The sequence below is a fragment of the Rhinatrema bivittatum genome, chromosome 7, assembly GCF_901001135.1.
Source record: "Rhinatrema bivittatum chromosome 7, aRhiBiv1.1, whole genome shotgun sequence".
NCBI lineage: Eukaryota > Metazoa > Chordata > Amphibia > Gymnophiona > Rhinatrematidae > Rhinatrema > Rhinatrema bivittatum.
In genome coordinates, this window is record NC_042621.1 from 123,360,987 (window position 1) to 123,382,127 (window position 21,141).

General features: G+C 44.4%; 1 protein-coding gene across 3 annotated transcripts in view; it reads right to left on the reverse strand.

Annotated features, from left to right (window-relative positions):
* The window catches only part of SEC31B (SEC31 homolog B, COPII coat complex component), a 319,647-nt gene that overhangs the window by 129,337 nt on the left and 169,169 nt on the right, over positions 1–21,141 (reverse strand). For all 3 annotated transcript variants that reach the window (XM_029609056.1, XM_029609055.1, XM_029609057.1), the window contains 3 exons: positions 19,096–19,188; positions 15,193–15,286; positions 7,963–8,141 (listed from right to left, as the gene is read on the reverse strand). In XM_029609056.1, coding sequence (XP_029464916.1) covers positions 7,963–8,141; positions 15,193–15,286; positions 19,096–19,188 — 366 coding nt within the window. The remainder of the gene's footprint in view (positions 1–7,962; positions 8,142–15,192; positions 15,287–19,095; positions 19,189–21,141) is intronic.

Here is a 21,141-nt window from a genome sequence, read left to right on the forward strand (position 1 = left end):
AGGAGAGGACTAGAATGGGTAAATGTAAATTGGTTTATGCTTTCAGATAATACGAGGACTAGGTGGCACTCCATGAATTAGCAAGTAGCACATGTAAAACAAATCAGAGAAAATTCTTTTTCACTCAAAACACACAATTAATCTCTGGAATTCATTGCCAGAGGATATAGTTAAAAAAAGGTAGCATAGCTGGGTTTAAAAAAGGTTTGGACAAGCTCCTGGAAAAGAAGTCCATAAACTGCTATTAATCAAGTTGACTTAGAGAATAGCTACTGCTTATTACTGGCATTAATAGCATAGGATTTATTTAAAGTTTGGGCACTTGTCAGGTACCTGTATCCTGGATTGGCCACTGTTGGACTCTCGGTCTCACCCAGTATGGCAACTTTTGCTCTTTCTACTAAAGGTTTGTCTCATTTGCAAAGTCACTAAGGCTGCTTGCATTTAGCATGTGGACTTCTTGAGAGCTGAAAGATGACATTTCCAAAATATTTGTGTGTAAGTCTGCTGGAGAGATCAGATCCAGTAAGCACTTCTAACCATCATTCTACATTCCATGGCCTTTGATAAAGTGTGAAATCACATCATATTCTGTATCAATAAAAAACCTTCATACCAGGATCTGAGGCAGGAATCAGACTCCCTATATTCATAACTGAGTTCTGTTATTTTCTGGACATTCGAGATCATTTGTTCATGGCCCTAGATATATAAACAGAATAGTTTATAGTGGTTCAGTTAATGTAAATGTCACTGTTTGATTATTGTAATGCACTATACTTACCTGCCGAAGTACCAGACAGACCTGACCGCCCAAGACAGACGTGAAGAGTGTCAGGGGATGAAAGGCAATCCCTGAAATGGAATTGCTAGCTCCATAGTCCAGGGTTTTTGGGCTAAGTTAGGACTGAAGCTCACCCAACACTCCACCCTGTCAAGGGTAGGCCTATCTATCCCGTCCACAGGATAGGGTCAGGTGAGCAGGAAGCACTTTAGATAACTAAAGTATGAAAAGCTAAAGGAGGTACTGGCCAGAACTTGGCCAAAAAAAAAAACAAACCAGGAAAAAAAATGGTGTACTGTTCCCTGCAGGTATACACTAAGATACCATGAATGCCACAGCTTTTCTCTCCCCCCCCACCCCCAACATTCTGACCAGAAGTCAGAAGGAGCAAAGAACAGAAGGAGGCAGACCTCAGGGCTGCAGGGATAAGAAAAAGTCACTAGGCTATATTTATCAACCCTCACTTGTGGATAGAATCCCATGGCACAGAGGGACCGATCACCACCTGTTAAGAATTGGTGGCTGCACACTGCCAAAAAGCAATCCAAGAGTGTGCAATAACGCTCTACTTGTTAGTGTCCCAGTGCACTCTAAGGTGTGAAAACAGGCGAGGAAGCTGATATCTTGTTCACAACAATGGTGGCACCAACAAAGAATGCCACTTGCCAGCACCAGAGGTGCTTGGTGGAGTACCCAACCATTCATGATGTGCTCCACTACCTCACTAACTCCTAATGGAGTCAGCATGTACAGTGTGATGACTGTGTTCTCAGTGCCACTGGGGTTCTGACTATGGCCATCCCTGGTGGTAGATGGCATTGCACCCCTGGTACCTGACAATGCTCCAAGAGGCTGACTACAGCCCTTGAATTGGTGTTGTGAATGGCTCACTACCATTTCTGTTGCATAACGGTGGAAGGGAAACCCATGGTAACCCACAGTGCCCATGGTGCCCTGTGGCATTCAACGGCACCCACCAGTGCCCACAGTGGCAACGGCACCCCCGTTGCCAATATCGCCCTCTGCACTCACAAGTGATGGATTGCATCTATGGCACCAATGACACTGCATCCAGGGTTTCAATGGCGCTTATCCAGCCACAGGTGCCTGGCATGCTAGACGACATGCAGCGCCAATGATGGCGCCCCAAATTGAAAATGTCCGAGGGTCAGCAGCACCGATAGAGACCAGTACCCAAAGGTATCGATGGTCTGTGGTACAGATGATGCCCGTGGTGGCCGAAGGTGGAGGCATCGATGCACTGCCGGGTATCCTGAGGCACAGACATGCCACATCAGTGCCCAAAGAAACTGATGACAGTCTGCATACTCGATGGTTCCCCCTTAGCTCAGCTATGCGGCAGAGGGCGTTGATGTTGCAGGCTTGACAGCGTTCATGCCAGTGTCTATGGTTGACATTAGCCTCAACAGCAACTCCAGCACTTGGCAGCTCCACGGGGCCTCCGATGCCCCATGATCCCAGTACCCATGGTACTATATATGTGGCTCTGGGCACCCAATGGCCTTACATCATCAATGGCACATCAAGATGACACTCCATGTCCCTTCTGGACACTACAAAGAGGCTCATTTTTGCAAATGCTCGATAGCCATGAGGGCACCAGACCATGGTGCACCCTGGATTCCTAGGGTCAATGGCAACCCCAGCCACCCCAGGCCCTATGCCCCTATCAGCCTAGGGCTTCCATGGCGCTCGAGGGATCTCAGGACCACCACATCCCAGTAGTTGATGGCCTCAAGAGCAACCAGGAGCTCGATGATGGTCCCTGTGCCTCCTGGCCATGATGGTGCTCAACATTGTCAAGTGCAGCCACAAATAGAATCACTCACAAACTTGATAGCATCGAGGGTGGCCATGTACCTCAATGGCATTTGGGTGGCTTCAATGGTGTTGAGAGTGACTATGGCACTTGATGGCAGTCCTGGTCCCAGACATGGTCCAGACTGATGCTCAAGGTCGGTCCTGCTATTCCACCACATCAAGGCCCATGGCATTAGATGATGCTCAGGTCGATGCCATTCCTCCAGTGCATTGAGAGTCTTTGCCACTCAATGGCGTCTAGGGTATGGAAGGGCTCCTGTCCCCAGCTAGGGCAATCGACAGTGTGTACAGCACTCGATGACACCCTCAGTTGATGGTGGTCACACATCTCGATGGCATCAAGGGCACCCCAGCACCTCAAAGGCATCAAGGGTGACCATGGCGCTCAATGGCAGTCCTGGTCCATGACGCAGTACTGATATCAACGCATCAGACTGTCAGTGTGTTGGCATGGGCATCTGTTACCAGGCATGGCACCAAAGGTGCAGCAGTAACACTGCTTGCCCAGGCTCTTGCTCACCTTCTCTCACAAGGAGACTGCACTGCCTTCTCTGGCAAGCAAGAACGGAAGCTATGTCGTCCAGGGCTTCTGCCATGGCTACTAGTTCTTTAGAATGTGGGGAAGATGAGCTCTCCCCACTACAGGAATGGTGCGGTCCTTGATCCCTTCACTGTGAGAGCCTCCATTGATGCCAATCAATCAGTGAAACATTGAACTCCTGCCTGAGTAGAACTTGGGCAAATCCCAGGGTCAGCGGTCTACAAGGATCACATATAGACTGCATTCTGTCAGTCCTGTCAACACCAGACAAAGGCACAAAAACAGAGAGCAAGGAGAGGTCACAAACTAAACTGAAATGCAGTATTTATTAAGGAATAAAATTAGACTCTTCCAGGCTGCACAGAGACTCAGGCCCATCATACAGATGGCAGAAAGGAAGAGAAAAAATAAAATAAACGAAAAACTATCTTAAGGAAAAGAAAAAGATAAACAGCTGCAGCTCCAGAAAAAAAATCACAAATGTGAGGAGAGAGCACAGCTGAATACCGTGACTACACAGTTCCGTGGGGGAGGGGGGGGGGGGCGGAGGGAGACTGAGGGACCCTGCTTAGGGGACAGGGTGATAACTACAGTAGCACATGCTCAGAAGGGCATGCTTGAAAGCTCTAGAATTTTTTAGATCAAAGTTCTGGGCCTGCTTCCATCCAATGTCGTCACCCATGTATGAGGACTAACATCCTGCTTGTCCTCGGAGAAAATATATGACTCGGACCTTTCTTTTCAAGCTCCTGTAGACTGGTAGTGGGGAATTCCTTCTGTAAGTTACAGGTTTTGCAGAGATTATGGTTGTATTTATTGGCAGTGGATTTCCATACTGTCCTCCAATCCTTGGTTTTATCAGGGCTCTATTATTGTAATTTCATGTATATCAGGATTCTGGATACTATTGTCAGATTACTGCGAGTTGTGCAGAATTCCGTGGCTCATATTGTCAGGTGAGAGGTTTCACGACCATATTACCCCTGTGTTGAAATCATAACACTGGTTCAGCTTTGAAACTATATAGACTATCACAAGCTCTTCGATCCAGTGGATGATCTTTTCCCTGAAAGTGCTATAATCTATACTTCAAGTACAGAAACCGCAAGCCCCAATTGCAGACCTTTCAGGAGAAATTCTAACAATGTTAACTGGAATCTTCAAAAAGATCCTTGTGCTTTTTCTTATGCAAATCCAAATGGAACATACTAACTTATTCAAGCAACATTTTTAATTAAGTATCCTGTGGATGAATAATTGGATTTTGACTGAGCATGCCCCATGTAGAGCCTCCAATACAGACAGCATTAGAAACCACAGTTTTCTAAGCTAGTAAGGTGTTACACCGGGATCATTGCACAGCAGCGTCTTTGGAGTTTGGTGAGACCTCTGGGAATCCTGTTCCATGAAGGAAATTCTCTCAAGACTATACCAGTTTGTTCAAATGTATTACAGACCATGTCCAAGCAAATCCTCAAATCTTTTCCTAGCAGATGTTTGGAAGTCAAGATTAGCACTGTACATTGCTCTCATCTCTAATATGTTCATATACAGTAATCTCTCTTGTGTTGATAAACTCCAGTATGCCAACATTTATTGCAGGGTGATTTCCCACTCTTAACTAACTGGCATATAAAAAACAGTGTCCCTAATGGTCCCCATGTGTCCCTAGTAGTCAGAATTATTTTTCTGCAACCACCTTTGACAGACTGCTTTACAGCTGGCAAGGACAGTATAAACATGAACGCTATTGCTTCAGTGACTCTTACCATGGGAGCTGCACTGCCACAGATCCTTCCCTATCTGTGGCATGCAGGATTTGGCAAGAGAGGTAATGGTATCGGGGCCACTTGGCAATAGTGATCATAACATGACCAAATTTGAACTAATGACTGGAAGGGGGGCAATATGTAAATCTACAGCTGTAACACTAAATTTTCAAAAGGGAATCATTGATAAAATGAGGAAAATAGAAAAAAAAACTGAAAGGTGCAGCTGCAAATGTTAAAAGTATACAACAGGCATGGACTTTGTTTAAAAATACCATCTTAGAAGGGCAGACTAGATGTATTCCACAAATTAAGAAAGGTGGAAGGAAGGCAAAACGATTGCCGGTATGGTTAAAAGATGGGGTGAGAGGCTATTTTGGCCAAAAACCATCCTTCAAAAATTGGAAGAAGGATCAATCTGAAGAAAATAGGAAAAAGCATAAGCATTGTCAAGCTAAGTAAAAAACATTGATAAGACAGGTTAAGAGAGAATATGAAATGAAGTTGGCCATAGAGGAAAACACTCATAATAAAAACTTTTAAAAATATATCCAAAGCAGGAAACCTGCGAAGGAGACTGTAGAATCGTTAGAATACCGAGGGGTTAAAGAGGCTCTTATGTAAGATAAGGCCATTGCAGAAAGACAATGAATTCTTTGCATCTGTGCTTACTAATGAGGATGTTGGAGAGATACCGATTCTGGAGATGGTTTTCAAGGGTGATGAATCAGATGAACTGAAACAAATCACTGTGAACCTGGAAGGTGTAGTAGGCCAGATGACAAACTCAAGAATAGTAAATCACCTGGACCGGATTGTATGCATCCCAGTTCTGAAGGAACTAAAAAATGAAATTTCAGATCTGTTAGTTAAAATTTGTAACCTATCATTAAAATCATCCATTGTACCTGAAGACTGGAGGGTGGCCAAAGTAACCCCAATATTTAAAAAGGGCTCCAGGGCGATCCGGGTAACTATAGACCAGTGAACCTGACTTCAGAGCTGGGAAAAATAGTGGAAACTATTCTAAAGATCAAAATCATAGTGCATATAGAAAGACATGGCTTAATGGAACACAGTCAGCATGGATGTACCCAAGGGAAGTCTTGCCTCACAAATCTGCTTCATTGTTTTGAAGGGGATAATAAACATGTGGGTAAAGGTGAACTGGTAGATGTAGTGTATTTGGATTTTCAGGTGGTGTTTGACAAAGTCCCTCATGAGAGGTTCTAAGAAAACTAAAGAGTCATGTGACAGGAGGTGATGTCTTTTCGTGGATTACAAACTGGTTAAAAGAAAGAAAACAGAGTAAGATTAAATGATCAATTTTCACAGTAGAAAAAGGTAGACCATGGATCTGTACTTGGACCATTGCTTTTCAATATATTTATAAATGATCTGGAAAGGAATACGAGTGAGGTAATCAAATTTGCAGATGATACAAAATTATTCAGCGTAATTAAATCACAAGCAGATTGTGATAAATTGAAGGAAGACTTTGCAAGATTGGAAGATTGAGCATCCAAATGCCAGATGAAATTTAATGTGGACAAGTGCAAGGTGATACATATAGGGAAAAATAACCCATGCTGTAAACACAATATTAGGTTCCATATTAAGAGTTACCACCCAGGAAAAAGATCTAGGCATCATAGTGGATAATACTTTAAAATCGTCAGCTCAGTGTGCTGCAGCAGTCAAAAAAGCAAATAGAATGTTAGGAATTATTAAGAAGGCAATGATGAATAAAATGGAAAATATCTTAATGCCTCTATCGCTCTTCAGTGAGACCACACCTTGAGTACGGTGTACAAGTCTGATCACCGCATCTCAAAAAAGATATAGTTGCACTGGAGAAGGGCGACCAAAATGAGAAAGGGGATGGAACAGCTCCCCTATGAGGAAAGGCTAAACAGGGTTAGGGCTGTTCAGCTTGGAAAAGAGAATGCTGAGGGGGGATATGGTAGAGGTCTATAAAATCATGAGAGGACTAGAACAAGTAAATGCAAATCGGTTATTTGCTCTTTCGGATAATAGGAGGTCAAGAGGGCACTCCATGAAGTCAGCAAGCAGCACATTTAAAACTAATCGGAGAAAAGTCACTCAACGCACAATTAAGCTCTGGAATGTGTTGCCAGAGGATGTGGTTAGGGCAGTTAGTGTAGCTGGGTTTAAAAAAGGTTTGGATAAGTTCTTGGAGAATCCATTAACTGCTATTAATCAAGTTGACTTAGGGAATAGCCACTGCTATTACTGGTATTAGTAGCATGGGATCTACTTAACATTTTGGGTACTTGCCAGGTACTTGTAACCTGGATTGGCCACGGTTGGAAACAAGATGCTGGGCTTGATGGATCCTTGGTCTGACCCAGTATGGCAACTTATGTTCTTAGAACAGGAAGAGCAGTATCCTAGATAAGAAATGAAGTCATGAAGATTTTTAGTTGCTGATCTACTACATACCCTAAAAGGAAGCACGAGTGATCTTGTTGATATGTGCAATAGAACACACTGAACTAGTATATCAATACAAGGACGAGCGTGCCTTTAAAAAAGGACCATATGGCAAAGTCTCATATGGCAGTACATAAGACGACAATTTCAAGAGCAGGCACACCCTTATACATCAGCATTCATCACCAAACTTTCTTGCGAGCAGATGCCTGCACATCAGCATGCACTCCTTCAGAAAACTATATACGCAATCATACACTTCTTTTCGAGCACACTCATTGAAGCACCATTAAACAAGCATTTGGACTGAAGCATATTTCAACCCCTAAACTACTGTAAAAGACTTCCCCTATCCTCACTTCAGTGTGAAAAATACCATGGAACATCTGCATTATACACATTAACATACAATATGCAAACACAACAGTTACAAGCATATGCACAATCTGACAAGCACACAAATAATAGTCACCTACAAAGATAAAAACACAAACAGATACAGATGGACATGACCACATATACAAGAGTGGAAATATAGTCAAAAACAAAACAGGCTATAAAAAGGGACTCACTGATGTTATTCTGTTTTTCTGTTTGGCAAAGTATCGCTGCTGAGTTTGTGTCAGGAGCTTTTCTCCCCCAGCAATAGCCAGGATGAGAGCATCTGCAAAGCGACCATCATTCAAGCATAGTTCCACAGCTCCTTCAAAATCCCCAATCAGGAGTGCCTGGCTGACCAAGCCATCTGTATCTTAAGGTTCCATGTAGGAGAGGAGACATATTGAAATATAGATTCCAACTGTAATCTGTATCATAAAAGTTTTGCAACTTTTTGCTTGGCAAAGTTTGCTCAATACATTGTCATAAAGCAAGAGAACTGTTTCATCAAAAGCAAGATATGCATATTTTCTGTCTGGAAAAGACAATGCATTAGGAGCATTGTACATTGGAACATACATTAACTTGACATCACCTTTTAGCCATGTAGGCTTCCACCTGAAAACAAAATTCATATTTATTTAGAAAAACTAGCATACATGTCCTCTAAATACAGTTCTCAGTATGCTGCTGCAAAATGTCAAAACAGAATGAATGTAAGCATACATAAACACAGAGCATCAGGCAGTCAAGTAAAATTGTGCTGTCATAGACCAGCCAGAATTGGTTGTATAATCACTTATTGTTGTCTTTGGAAAAAAATCCCTAAGTAATTTTAGTCCATTTTGTATACATTAAAAATAGTTAGTATATATAGCCTTTTATTGATCCTGTATGCCCTCCATTCTTATGTCCTGCAGTCACACCCTACTCTGTATCTTTACTGCAATCCTTCAGTTCTCATGTCCTACAAACTTCCTATCTTCACTGCAAATTCTGACCTGATAAAATGTTAACACTTGAGCAAGTCACAAATTGTTAGAGTAATAAACCTGAACAGCTAGTTGAATTTTTGACGTCACCATTCAAATTAAAAGATGCGAGGATGACTAGGTCCCAGGCATCACTGAAGATTAATATTAGCAGTTGCTTGTTTGATTTCTCTTTGTATTTTGGTTGCTTTATGGTGGACTTAATCTATAAATTGCATATTGATTTTTGTAGTTCTTTCAAGTAAAGAATCTATGCTATGCAAACAAAGCAAAATTGCTTACCTTGTAATAGGTGTTATCCCAGGACAGCAGGATGTAGTCCTCACATATGGGTGACATCACCGAACGGAGCCCAGCGCGGGAAACCTTTCTGTCAAAGTTTCTAGAAACTTTTGACTGGCCCTGAGAGCCCACTGAGCATGCCCAGCATGCCATGATATTCTCTGCCACAGGTGTCTCACTTCAGTCTCGTATGTAGCAAAAGCGTTACCTTTATTATTTTATTTTTGCTATGAGGCCCAACTCCACGGGGTGGCGGGTGGGTTCTGTGAGGACTACATCCTGCTGTCCTGGGATAACACCTATTACAAGGTAAGCAATTTTGCTTTATCCCAGGACAAGCAGGATGCTAGCCCTCACATATGGGTGAATAGCAAGCTAGAGGCTGAGTCACACGTGGTGAAGTAACAGTAAAGTATTGTTGATGAGAATGAGTCAGCCGAAGATCATAGTAAGCTGGTCGTAGAAGGAGTTGGGATTAAACTGGAAACAAGTTCTTTAAGACAGATTGTCCATAGGCTGAATCTTGTCTTCCTTCTTTGTCCAAGCAGTAATGAGCTGCAAAAGTGTGAACAGAACTCCATGTTGCGGCTTTACATATGTCAAGGATTGGCACTGAACGATAGTGTGCTACTGAAGTTGACATTGCTCTTACTGAATGTGCCTTTACTCGCCCTTGGAGAGGAAGGCCTGCTTTTTCATAGCAAAACTGTATGCAATCTGCTAGCCACTTGGACAGAGTATGTTTACCCACTGCTTTACCCGGTTTGTTTGGATCATAAGATACAAAACATTGAGTGGATTTTCTGTGGACTGCAGTACGGTCTATATAAAAAGCAAGTGCACGCTTGCAGTCCAAGGTATGCAAGGCTATTTTTCTCCTGGATGGGAATGAGGCCTTGGAAAGAATGTGGGTAAATTTATGGATTGATTCAAGTGGAATTCCATAACTATTTTGGGAAGGAATTTTGGATGTGTACGGAGAACCACTTTGTCATGTAGGAACTTAGTATAGGGTGGATATGTTACAAGTGCTTGTAACTCACTAACCCTTCTAGCTGATGTAATGGCTATGAGGAAGATAGTTTTCCAAGTGAGAAATTGAAGATCACAAGAATCTATGGGTTCGAAAGGAGAGCGCATGAGTCTTAATACCAAATTCAGATCCCACTCTGGGACAGGTGGTCGAATTGGTGGTTTAAGGTGAGTTAAACCTCTCATAAATCTGCTTACGAGAGGTTGTGTGGAAATAGGTGCATCTCCCATTTTGTTATGGTAAGCAGAGATTGCACTTAAGTGTACTCTTATTGATGAAGTCTGGAGACCAGATTCCGAAAGATGGTATAAGTATTCCAGTAGAGAAGTGGTGGGGCAGGTGAAAGGATTTATCTTCTTTTCGGAGCACCACAAAGTGAATCTCTTCCATTTAGAAGAATAGTTCTTTCGTGTGGAAGGTTTACGTGAAGCTATAAGCACTTGAGATATATGAGATGAAAGATTGAGTGGTTGCAATATCAAGCTTTCAACATCCATGCTGTCAGGGATAGGGATTGAAGGTTGGGATGGCACAACCGACCTTGATCCTGAGTTATGAGCGTGGGAGCTACTCCCAGACGAATTGGATCCCTGACAGAGGTCTAGCAGTGTGGGGAACCCTACTTGTTGAGGCCAGTATGGGGCTATGAGTATCATGGACCCTTTGTCCTGTTTTAACTTCACTAGAGTTTTGGTTATGAGTGGTATCGGAGGATACGTGTATAGTAGGCCTGAGCTCCAAGGGTGAGCGAAGGCGTCCCTGGCTGGCTGATTCTTCTGTTTGTGAAGAGAACAGAATCTGTCCACTTTGTGATTCAGATGTGACGCAAAGAGGGCTATTGTTGGTTGTCCCAAACGCTGAAATATCCTGGTCGCTACTGCAGGATCCAGGGACCATTCGTGTGGTTGGAATTGATAACTGAGTTGATCCGCTACTACATTGTGAATGCCTGCCAGATAAGTGGCTCGTAGGAACATTGAGTGATTCAGGTCCTAGCCCCAAATTTGTGCAGCTTCTTGACAAAGGAGATACGAGCCCGTACCTCCCTGTTTGTTGATGTACCACATGGCTACTGTGTTGTCTGCTTGGATTAGAACAGTCTTGTGTGAAAGGCAGTCCTTGAACACATGCAGCGCATAACGTATAGCTCGAAGTTCCAGAAAATTGATATGATATGTTGCTTCGAGTTTTGTCCAAGTCCCTTGAGTGTGGAGATTGTCTACATGAGCTCCCCATCCCAAGGTGGATGCATCTGTAGTTAAAGTAATCTCTGGGACTGGTTGTTGGAAAGGTAGGCCTTTGCACAGGTTGTCTTTGTTGGTCCACCAAAGAGATGATCTTAGTTGGTGGGTCACTTGAATTGGATAATGAAGTGGTTGAATGGCTTGAATCCATTGTGATCTTAAAGTCCATTGGGCAACTCGCATGGCAAGCCCTGCCATTGGTGTAACATGAACTGTGGAGGCCATATGACCTAGCAGTATCAGAAACTGATGGGCTGTGGTTTGTGTCCGTAAGGAAACGGAGTTTGCTAGGAGAATGAAGGCATCTGCACGATCTATAGGTAGAATAGCCTTTGCTAGATCTGTGTTCAACTCTGCTCCTATGAAGTGAAGCAGATGAGTTGGAGTGAGATGGGATTTTTGATAATTGATGAGAAATCCCATGGAGTAAAGTAGAGCAATTGTTCGAGTGAGAGAAGTTATTGCTCCTTGTTGAGATGGACTTCTTATGAGCCAGTCGTCTAGATATGGGAAAACATGGACACCTTCTTTGTGCAAGTGTCCTGCTGTGACTGCTACACATTTGGTGAAGACTCTGGGAGCAGACGCCAGTCCAAATGGTAGAACTCTATATTGGTAATGTTGATGGTGTACCGTGAAGCGCAGGTACTTGCGATGAGGAGGGTATATTGGAATGTGAGCGTAAGCATCTTGAAGATCCAGAGAACAAAGCCAATCTCTTGCTTGAAGAAGTGGAAGCATGGTGCCTAAAGACACCATCCTGAGTTTTTCTTTCTTCAGAAATTTGTTGAGATTTCTGAGGTCTAGGATGGGACGTAGGCCTCCGGTTTTCTTTGGAATGAGGAAGTATCGGGAGTAGAATCCTCTGCCCTGCTGTGTCCGGGGCACTGGTTGTATGGCCCTGGATCTCAGAAGGGTGGATAATTCTGCTTGTAATTGATGTAGTTGAGAATTTTGTTGTGGGCAGGAAGTTGGTGGAAATTCTGGAGGAATTGAGGTGAAATTTAGTTTGTAGCCTCGAGAGACTATGGAAAGTACCCATTGATCTGATGTTATGTTTTGCCAATTTGTGTGAAAATGAGAAAGTCTTCCTCCCACTGGTAGATTTGGCTTGGGATTGCAAGGTTGGGTCTGTTCTCTGGTCTTTGCTTCAAAAGCCTGTTGCAGGGCCTGTCTGTGCAGGAGGTTGTGGACGAGCAGGCCTGGACTGTCTGGCCTGGGAGCGTTGTGTAGGTCTACTGGATCTACCCCTAGAAGTGTGTGGGTAGTATCTGCATGGCCTGTAATAGGAACATCTCATATCTCTTCGTGGAGGACGACGAGAAGACTGAGTAGCAGGCTCTTGAGGGGTTTGAGACAGCTGATGTAGAGTCTCAGTGTGGTCCTTAAGCTGTTGTACAGCTTCTTGAATTTTGTCCCCAAACTGATTGTCACCAAGATAGGGCAGGTCCACAAGTTTGTCTTGCACCTCAATTCTGAGGTCAGATGCTTTGAGCCAGGCCCATCTGCGAGCACTGATTCCAGCTGCTGCTGTCCTGGAAGCAGTCTCAAAATTATCATAGACTGCTCTCACCTCATGTTTGCCTGCTTCCAGTCCCTTTGTTATTACAGCTTGTGCAGGCTCCTGGTACTGGGTAGGTAAGGAGGTTATAAACTCTTCCATCTGCTTCCAGAGGTTCCTCTGGTATTGAGTGATGTAGAGTTGATACGCAGAAATTTTGGTGCTCAACATGGAACTCTGGTAGACTTTCTTATCTAGTGTATCCAGGAATCTGTGTTCTCTACCTGGTGGGATGGATGAGTGTGGGCACACACGTTTAGATTTTTTCTGTGCTGACTCCACAACTACAGACTGGTGTGGTAATTGCTGTTTGTGGTAGCCTGGAGCTGGTTGGACTATGTAAGTAGTGTCCACACGTTTATTCACTGCAGGGGTAGAAGCTGGGTGTTCCCAGATTTGTTTTTGGAGATCTAGTAAAACCTCATGTACTGGTACCGCCAGTAATTTTTTGGGTGGATCCACAAACTGTAAAACCTCAAGGGTTTGTGCTCTTGTGTCTTCCTCTGCTGTAAGTTTGAATGGAATTGAGTCAGACATGCTTTGTATAAATGAGAAGGAAAGATCTTCTGGGGGTGACTTCTTTCTTTGATCATGAGAAGAAGGGTTAGACAAATTCCTCTGAAGAAAAATGAGAGGATTCATCATCCCAGGAGTCTTCAGAATCTTCTCTGTAAGGTGATTTTGGCATTGGTTTAGGTGGGACATGGAGTCCTGAAGCACCTGGCAGTGGGTCATCGATGGAAAATCCTGCAGAATATGTGGCCTAGTAGATGGTAAATTATCGATCACATCTTGATACCTTTGTAAAAGGCGTCGATAAAAGGCCTCATCTTGAACTTCTGGAGGTTCCAGTGCAGGTTGCCCCAATGGTAGCGGGGATGTTGTCGATGTTGTGGTCGGTGGAAATGCCACCGATGGTATTGACCTCAAGGGGCTCGATGGAATATGAGCAAAGAGTGATGTGGATTGTGTTCCGAGCCTTGGTGTAGTGGTTATGAAACCAGTCTAAATCCTCGGCAGCAAGAAGGATGCCGTCATCGGTGGTACCACCGGCATCGATGTTAAAGTCATCGGCATCGACGCATCGGCATCAACATCGGCATAGACACGGACAGTGTCGGCATAGACGGAACCGTCGGAACATTTTGCTCTTTAAGAGCTTGTAGGACCGCTTGTCTTATTAATGTAGACAATTCCGGCTGTACAATTGGTGAAGTCACAGATGGTGTACGCGGTGGCGATATTGAGGTGTCCATCGACGAAGTGGTTGGAATCGGCGAAGACAAAGGCCCAGGCATCGAAGGTGCCGGTGTTTCCTGTTGTCGGGGCCGCATTGGCATCGATTCATCCTGGGACATCGACGTAGAAGATGACGGATGGCGATGGCGATGTTTGGATTTTTGGTGTTCTGCCAGTTTAGTCGATAGTACCGACAATGGAGAGGACGGGCGATCACCGGATCCATCCGGACGCGGTTTTTTAAGCAAAGCCCTTTTGGTCGCTCCGGCTGGAGACGACCTTGATGATTTCGAGGGAGAAGGGATTAACTGAAGTTGAAACAGATGTTCCATCTTCTCTTGTCTGGACTTCCGTCCTTTTACTGTCATTTCTGCACATTTGGGGCATGTACTGACATCGTGTTTTTCTCCGAGGCAGAGTACACACTCTAAATGCGGATCAGTTATTGACATATTCCTATTACAGACAGGGCACTTTTTGAATCCCGTCGCCATTTTGGAATCGACAGCCGTCGGTGGATGCGAGTGTGAGGAAAAAGATTCCTAAAAATATGAGAATCAAAATGGTACTCACCAGCCGGCGAGCTTGAGAGCTCCTATGAGAGAGAATATCAAGAAAATATTGACTTTTTCAGTCACAATAATTGCGAAGAACGCAAGGGCTCTAGTCCCACGATGCGAACGGCAGCACGGAAAAGCGAAGACTGAAGAGAGACACCTGTGGCAGAGAATATCATGGCATGCTGGGCATGCTCAGTGGCCTCTCAGGGCCAGTCAAAAGTTTCTAGAAACTTTGACAGAAAGGTTTCCCGCGCTGGGCTCCGTTCGGTGACGTCACCCATATGTGAGGACTAGCATCCTGCTTGTCCTGGGATAAATGTAAATAAATACTAACAAAAAAAAACGTGTTTATTGATCTTTAATTTCTACATGTCCACTTTTAAGAAATCATGAAATATTGCACTGTCAGAATGAATAATCTAAAATGTTTTAAATAATTCTGTCGGCAAAGAAAAAAAGAACATCAAAGTCTATATACAGTGTCACTGCCATTTCACATTACACGTAATGCACCTGTTGTGATGGGGATCTCAAATCTGGCTGTATCTTGAGGAAGAAGACTGAAAAACTCTGAAGAAGATACCAGTTCTGTATAGCATCCTGATCCCTGTACAAATGGAAAATGTAAAGTTACAAGTCAGACCAATTCATAGCGGTGGTTCTTACGGTATATGATGTGATCTTTTACAAGGCTTGTTGGGGCAAAGTATTTTTGTTTCAATGCTATGATCTGTCCCTTTCAACAGAATTATAAAATTTAGTCATTTTCTGCCATTCTATCAAAGTTGTGTTTTCTTAAATATATTGCCACAAGGACCAGCCCAGTGGCTTAGTAGCAAGTGAACTGCAATGTGGAAGACCTATGTTCAATTCCCTGGCTAGCCTGCTCCCTGATCCGACTGGGAATGCTGTGAAGGCATTGCTCACATTCCCTGGACAAAGGGAGTCACAGATATTGCACAATGTTGACATGTGGAACGAGGGGACATGAAGTACTGGTATTACAGTCACATTTACTGGCTAGATAAATCATACTGGGCACAGCTGTTAAGGGAACTGCATCCTGCCTTCTGAGTTACAGAATATTACTACAGTATTTTACTTTGAGGGAAGGCAAAAATGAGGAAACAATGGAAGTCAATACAATGTTAAGATTACTTACCTGGTAATCTCCTTTTCCTTAGTGTATGCAGATGGACTCAAAACAAATGGGTATAGTGTGCTCGTGCTAGCAGTTGGAGACGGATCTGACGTCAGCACGGGTACATATACCCCCACAGGAAGTGAAGCAATTCAATAATCTTCCTTGCAAAAGCTGTTATAGCCATATGTGTACTGACCGATCGATTAATCAACAGGATTACCCTGACCAATTGATGGTAGCTGGAGACCGCCAGTGTTCTCAACCGGAAGGCGTCGACACCCGGCAGGGTGGAAGCCCTATTATAAGCAAAACATGGCTTACCGTGAGTCAGCGAATCCCCATGTATACCGGCAACCGGGCGGGATGCTGAGTCCATCTGCATACACTAAGGAAAAGGAGATTACCAGGTAAGTAATCTTAACATTTCCTAGCGTGTAGCAGATGGACTCAAAACAAATGGGATGTACAAAAGCTACTCCCGGACTGGGCGGGAGGCTGCCCGAGGACAGTTTAGGATTGCCCTCGCAAATGCTGTGTCCTCCCTGGCCTGAACGTCCAGACGGTAGAATCTGGAGAAGGTATGGAGGGAGGACCACGTCGCCGCTTTGCATATCTCTGCAGGCGACAGCAGCTTAGCTTCTGCCCAAGAGGCTGATTGTGCTCTGGTAGAATGAGCCTTGACCTGTAGAGGTGGTGGTTTTCCTGCCTCTACGTAGGCTGCCTTGATAACTCCTTTAATCCAGCGGGCGATGGTCGGCCGTGAGGCCGCTTCCCCTTGCTTCTTCCCGCTGTGCAGGACGAACAGGTGGTCACGTCTTTCGTACTGCTTCTGACATTTCCAAATATCTGGACAGCAGTCTGCCGATGTCGAGATGACGTAGTATTCGACCTCCTTCCGATTTCTTCAAACCTTCCGTGGTAGGCAAGGATATGGTTTGGTTGAGGTGAAAGTGGGAGACCGCTTTGGGTAAAAAGGAAGGAACTGTACGAAGATGGATAGCCTTTGGAGTGATTCTAAGAAATGGATTACAACAGGATAGTGCTTGTAGCTCTGAGATGCGGCGTGCTGAAAACACAGCCAGCAAGAACACCATCTTCAAGGTTAACAAACGGAGAGACAGGCCTCGAAGGGGCCTGAAGGCCGATCCCACTAGAAATTCCAATACCAGGTTAAGGTTCCACAAGGGCACTGGCCACTTCAGTGGCGGGCGAATGTGTTTAACTCCTTTCAGGAAGTGTGAAACATCTGGGTGATGGGCAATGGATTTGCCGTCACGTCTGGGACCGTAGCAAGACAGCACTGCTACCTGTACCTTGATGGAGCTGAGGGAGAGACCCTTCTGAAGTCCATCTTGTAGGAAGTCCAAAATGATAGGAATCTGTGCGGTATGCGAATTGGTGCTGTGAGAATCGCACCAGGCTTCAAAGATTCTCCAGATCCTGATATATGTTAGCGATGTGGAGAACTTGCATGCTCGGAGGAGTGTATCTATCACCCGCTCTGAGTATCCTCTTTTCTTCAGTCTAGCCCTCTCAATGGCCAGACCGTAAGAGAGAATTGAGCTGGATACTCGTGGAGGATGGGGCCTTGCCGTAGCAGGTCCCGGTATGGAGGCAGAGGTAGAGGATTCCCTGCCAGTAGTCTTCTCATGTCTGCGTACCAGGGTCTTCTTGGCCAGTCCGGGGCCACTAGAAGAACTAGACCTCTGTGTGGCTGAATCCTGTGAACAATGGCGCCCAACAGGGGCCATGGAGGAAATGCATATAGTAGGATCCCCTGAGGCCACGGCTGTACCAGGGCATCGATAACCCTGAGCTCGAGGATCCCGCCTGCGGCTGAAATATCTGGGAACTTGAGCATTGGACCTGTCTGCTAATAGGTCCATGGCTGGCGTTCCCCAGTGATCCACAATTATCTGAAAGGCTGTGGCCGAGGCTGCCTCTAGGCCGCGCCCGAACCGCTCGGGGGCCAAGCCGCGCCCGAGCCCTTCTCACTCGGGGGCTGGGTCCCTGCCGTGAACCAGCCACCGGACCGAGGCTCCTACCTCCGAGGGATCACGGAAGTCAGCTCGGGAAACTCAATGGGTGAGTGACTGCCTGGTATCACCACAGGAGTGCAGGGCTCGTCTTCAGTAGATTTCTTCTAAGAATTTAGTCGATAGAATTTGGAAAACACGCTCAGCGAGCGTGGGTAGCTCCAAACTGCTTTGGAGACGGAAATTACTGAATTGCTTCACTTCCTGTGGGGGTATATGTACCCGTGCTGACGTCAGATCCGTCTCCAACTGCTAGCACGAGCACACTATACCCATTTGTTTTGAGTCCATCTGCTACACGCTAGGAAAAGTATTTTTTCACTCTGCGCACAAACTCTGAAATTTGTTGCCAGAGGATGTGGGGAAAGCAGTTAGCGATACCCAACCCTCTCCTGGAGGCACACCTACACAGACAAGTTTTCACAACTGTCATAATGAATATGCAGGAGATAGATTTGCATAAATTGAGACAGAGTATGCAAATCTCTCTCATGCATATTCGTTACAGGTAGCCTGAAAACCTGACTAATTAGATGTGTCTCCAGGAGAGGGCTGGGAAACACTGAGTTAGCATAGCTCAGTTTAAAGTTTAGATAGGTTCCTGGATAAAAAGTCCACAAATCATTAGCAGCTATGTATACTTGCTAATGTCACTGCTTATCCAGATTATAGGCAAGAAGATTTGGACCAATTCTTTAGAATCCTACCCGGTACTTGTGACCTGGATTGGCCCATTGCTGGAGACAGGATGCTGGGCTTGCTGTATCTTTGGTCTGACCCAGTATGGTATTTCTTATGTTCGTATGTTTTAGCCTACACAGGCCGAAAGGGGCATGTGGCTGTCTTGTCAGTTGCACAGAGGAAGAAGCTGCAGCAACAGGCTGGCAGCATCAGATTAATTGTAGGGGGGTGGGGAGGAAAGGAGGAGAGTGTTAAGAGTTGGGAAGGCAAGAGAGGGTAGCCATCAATGTGGAAAAAATAAAAAAGGGCTCATCTACAAAATTTTATCCAGGGCCTTTTAAATCGTTAAAGCAGCCTTTATTCAGAGCTCAATAATTAATTTTCAAAGGGGGCAGATCTAATCACCTAAGTCCACAGTTAAGCAGATAGATTGCTCTGAAAACCTCCTCCTATGTTACTAGCTGTTTCTAGCTTTTCTTCTCAGTTTCCATGTATTTATTCCCTGTTCCCATTTACTTCCCTCTTCAGAAATAAAAATAAGATGGAGGGACATACCTGTTTAGACACTGAATGAATGTGGTGGCCCAGATTACCTGTTTCCAAAGGTATATCTTTGCCTGAAGTACTGTCAGCCAAACATGAGGAAATCTAAGAGAGAAAAAACACTGGGGACTTCAGTCAGTGCCAGGAAAGGGGAAGCAGCAAGGACTCTTTTTCCTTCTTTTGCTTATAGGGCATGGTATGCTTGGGATCTAAAATTCCTATAGAAGTTCAAGATAAGTTTGGAATCCAGCTTCTATCAAATATGGATTTTTCTTCTGTCTTGTTAGCCTCATTCTTTATTCTCTACATCTCATCAGGCAGCCATCATGCACAGCCATTCCAATGACTTTCACATCCAACTCTCATCAGAGAAAGAAAAATTGCTTACCCATAGCAAGTGTTTTGATGAAAGCAGTGCAAACAGTCACACAGATGGATCACACAACTCCATCTCATGTCATTGAAGAGGACTGTTCCAGAGCTTTTTAGGTAAAACTTTCTAAGCATGAGATAAGTGATGAACCTAAGCAATGCAGTTTAAACATAGAAACTACAGCAGAAAAAGACCAATCAGCCCATCTAGTCTGCCCAGCAAGCTTCCACTTATTTTCCCATACTTATCTGTTTCACCAACCACCAACTTCAGGGCTCTTGTTGGTAACTGTTTGATTCACATTTCCTGCCATCCCCTGTCATTGATGCAGAGAGTAATGTTGGAGTTGCATCAAAGGTGAGCATAAGGCTTATGGTTAAGGACTGTAACCGTTGCATCAAGCAAGTTACCCCGATGCTTGTTTACCCAGATTGCACAGATCGATACCTTGTTGGACGATGTCTGAATGTAAATCCTGTTTTCCTCACTTCCCCCTACCGTTGAAGCAGATAGCAACGCTGTATATGCTTTCAAATTGATGTATCAGGCTTAATTGGTTTAGGGTATTAACCACCATAATAAGCAGCTACTCCCATCCTTGATTACCCAGATTATGAAGTTTAGTCCTTGTTGGTTGTTGTCTGAATGCTAATCCTCTTTTCCACATTAGCCCCTGCTGTAGAAGCAGAGAGCAACGCTGTGTATGCATTCAAAGTGATGTATCAGGCTTAATTGATTTAGGGTAGTAACCGCCGTAATAAGCAAGCTACCCCATGTTTATTTACCCAGATTGTGAAGTTCAGGCCTTTTTGGTTGTTATCTGAATGCAAATCCTCTTTCCACATTTCCCTTTGCCGCTGAAGCAGAGAGCAATGTTGGGGTTGCATTAACTGTGCAAGGGATTTTTTTTGAGTAGGGATAGTAATCACCAGGTAGTAGTTAACATTCCAGCAAGTCACCCCCATGGCTCTACTCTTCATTCCCATCCTCTAGCCTTTATGGATCCACACAGTGTTTATCACACGCCGCTTTGAAATCTTTCACTTTTTTAGTCTTCACCACTTCCTCCAGAAGGGCATTCCAGGCATCCACCACCCTTCTCCGTGAAGAAATACTTCCTGACATTGGTTCTGAGTCTTCATCCCTGGAGCTTCAAATCGTGACCCCTAGTTCTACTGATTTTCTTCAATTGTAAAAAGGTTTGATGTTGACCATGAATCATTAAAACCTTTCAAGTATCTGAAAGTCTGTATCATATCATCTCTCCTCCTCCTCTCCTCCAGGGTGTACATATTTAGGTTCTTTAATCTCTCCTCATAAGTCATTTTATGAAGACTATCCACCTTTTTGGTCGCCCTTCTCTGGATCACCTCCATTCTGTCTCTGTTCCTTTGGAGATACGGTCTCCAGAACTGAACACAGTACTCCAGATGAGGCCTCACCAAGGCCCTGTACAAGGGGATCATCACTTCCTTTCTCTTACTAGATATTCCTCTCTATGCAGCCCAGCATTCTTCTGGCTTTAGCTATCACCATGTCACATTGTTTCGCCGACTTCAGATCGTTAGACACTATCACCCCAAAGACTCTCTCCTGCTCCGTTCACATCAGTCCTTCACCTCCCATCAAATACAATTCTTTCGGATTTCCACTCCCCATATGCATGACTCTGCACTTCTTGGCAT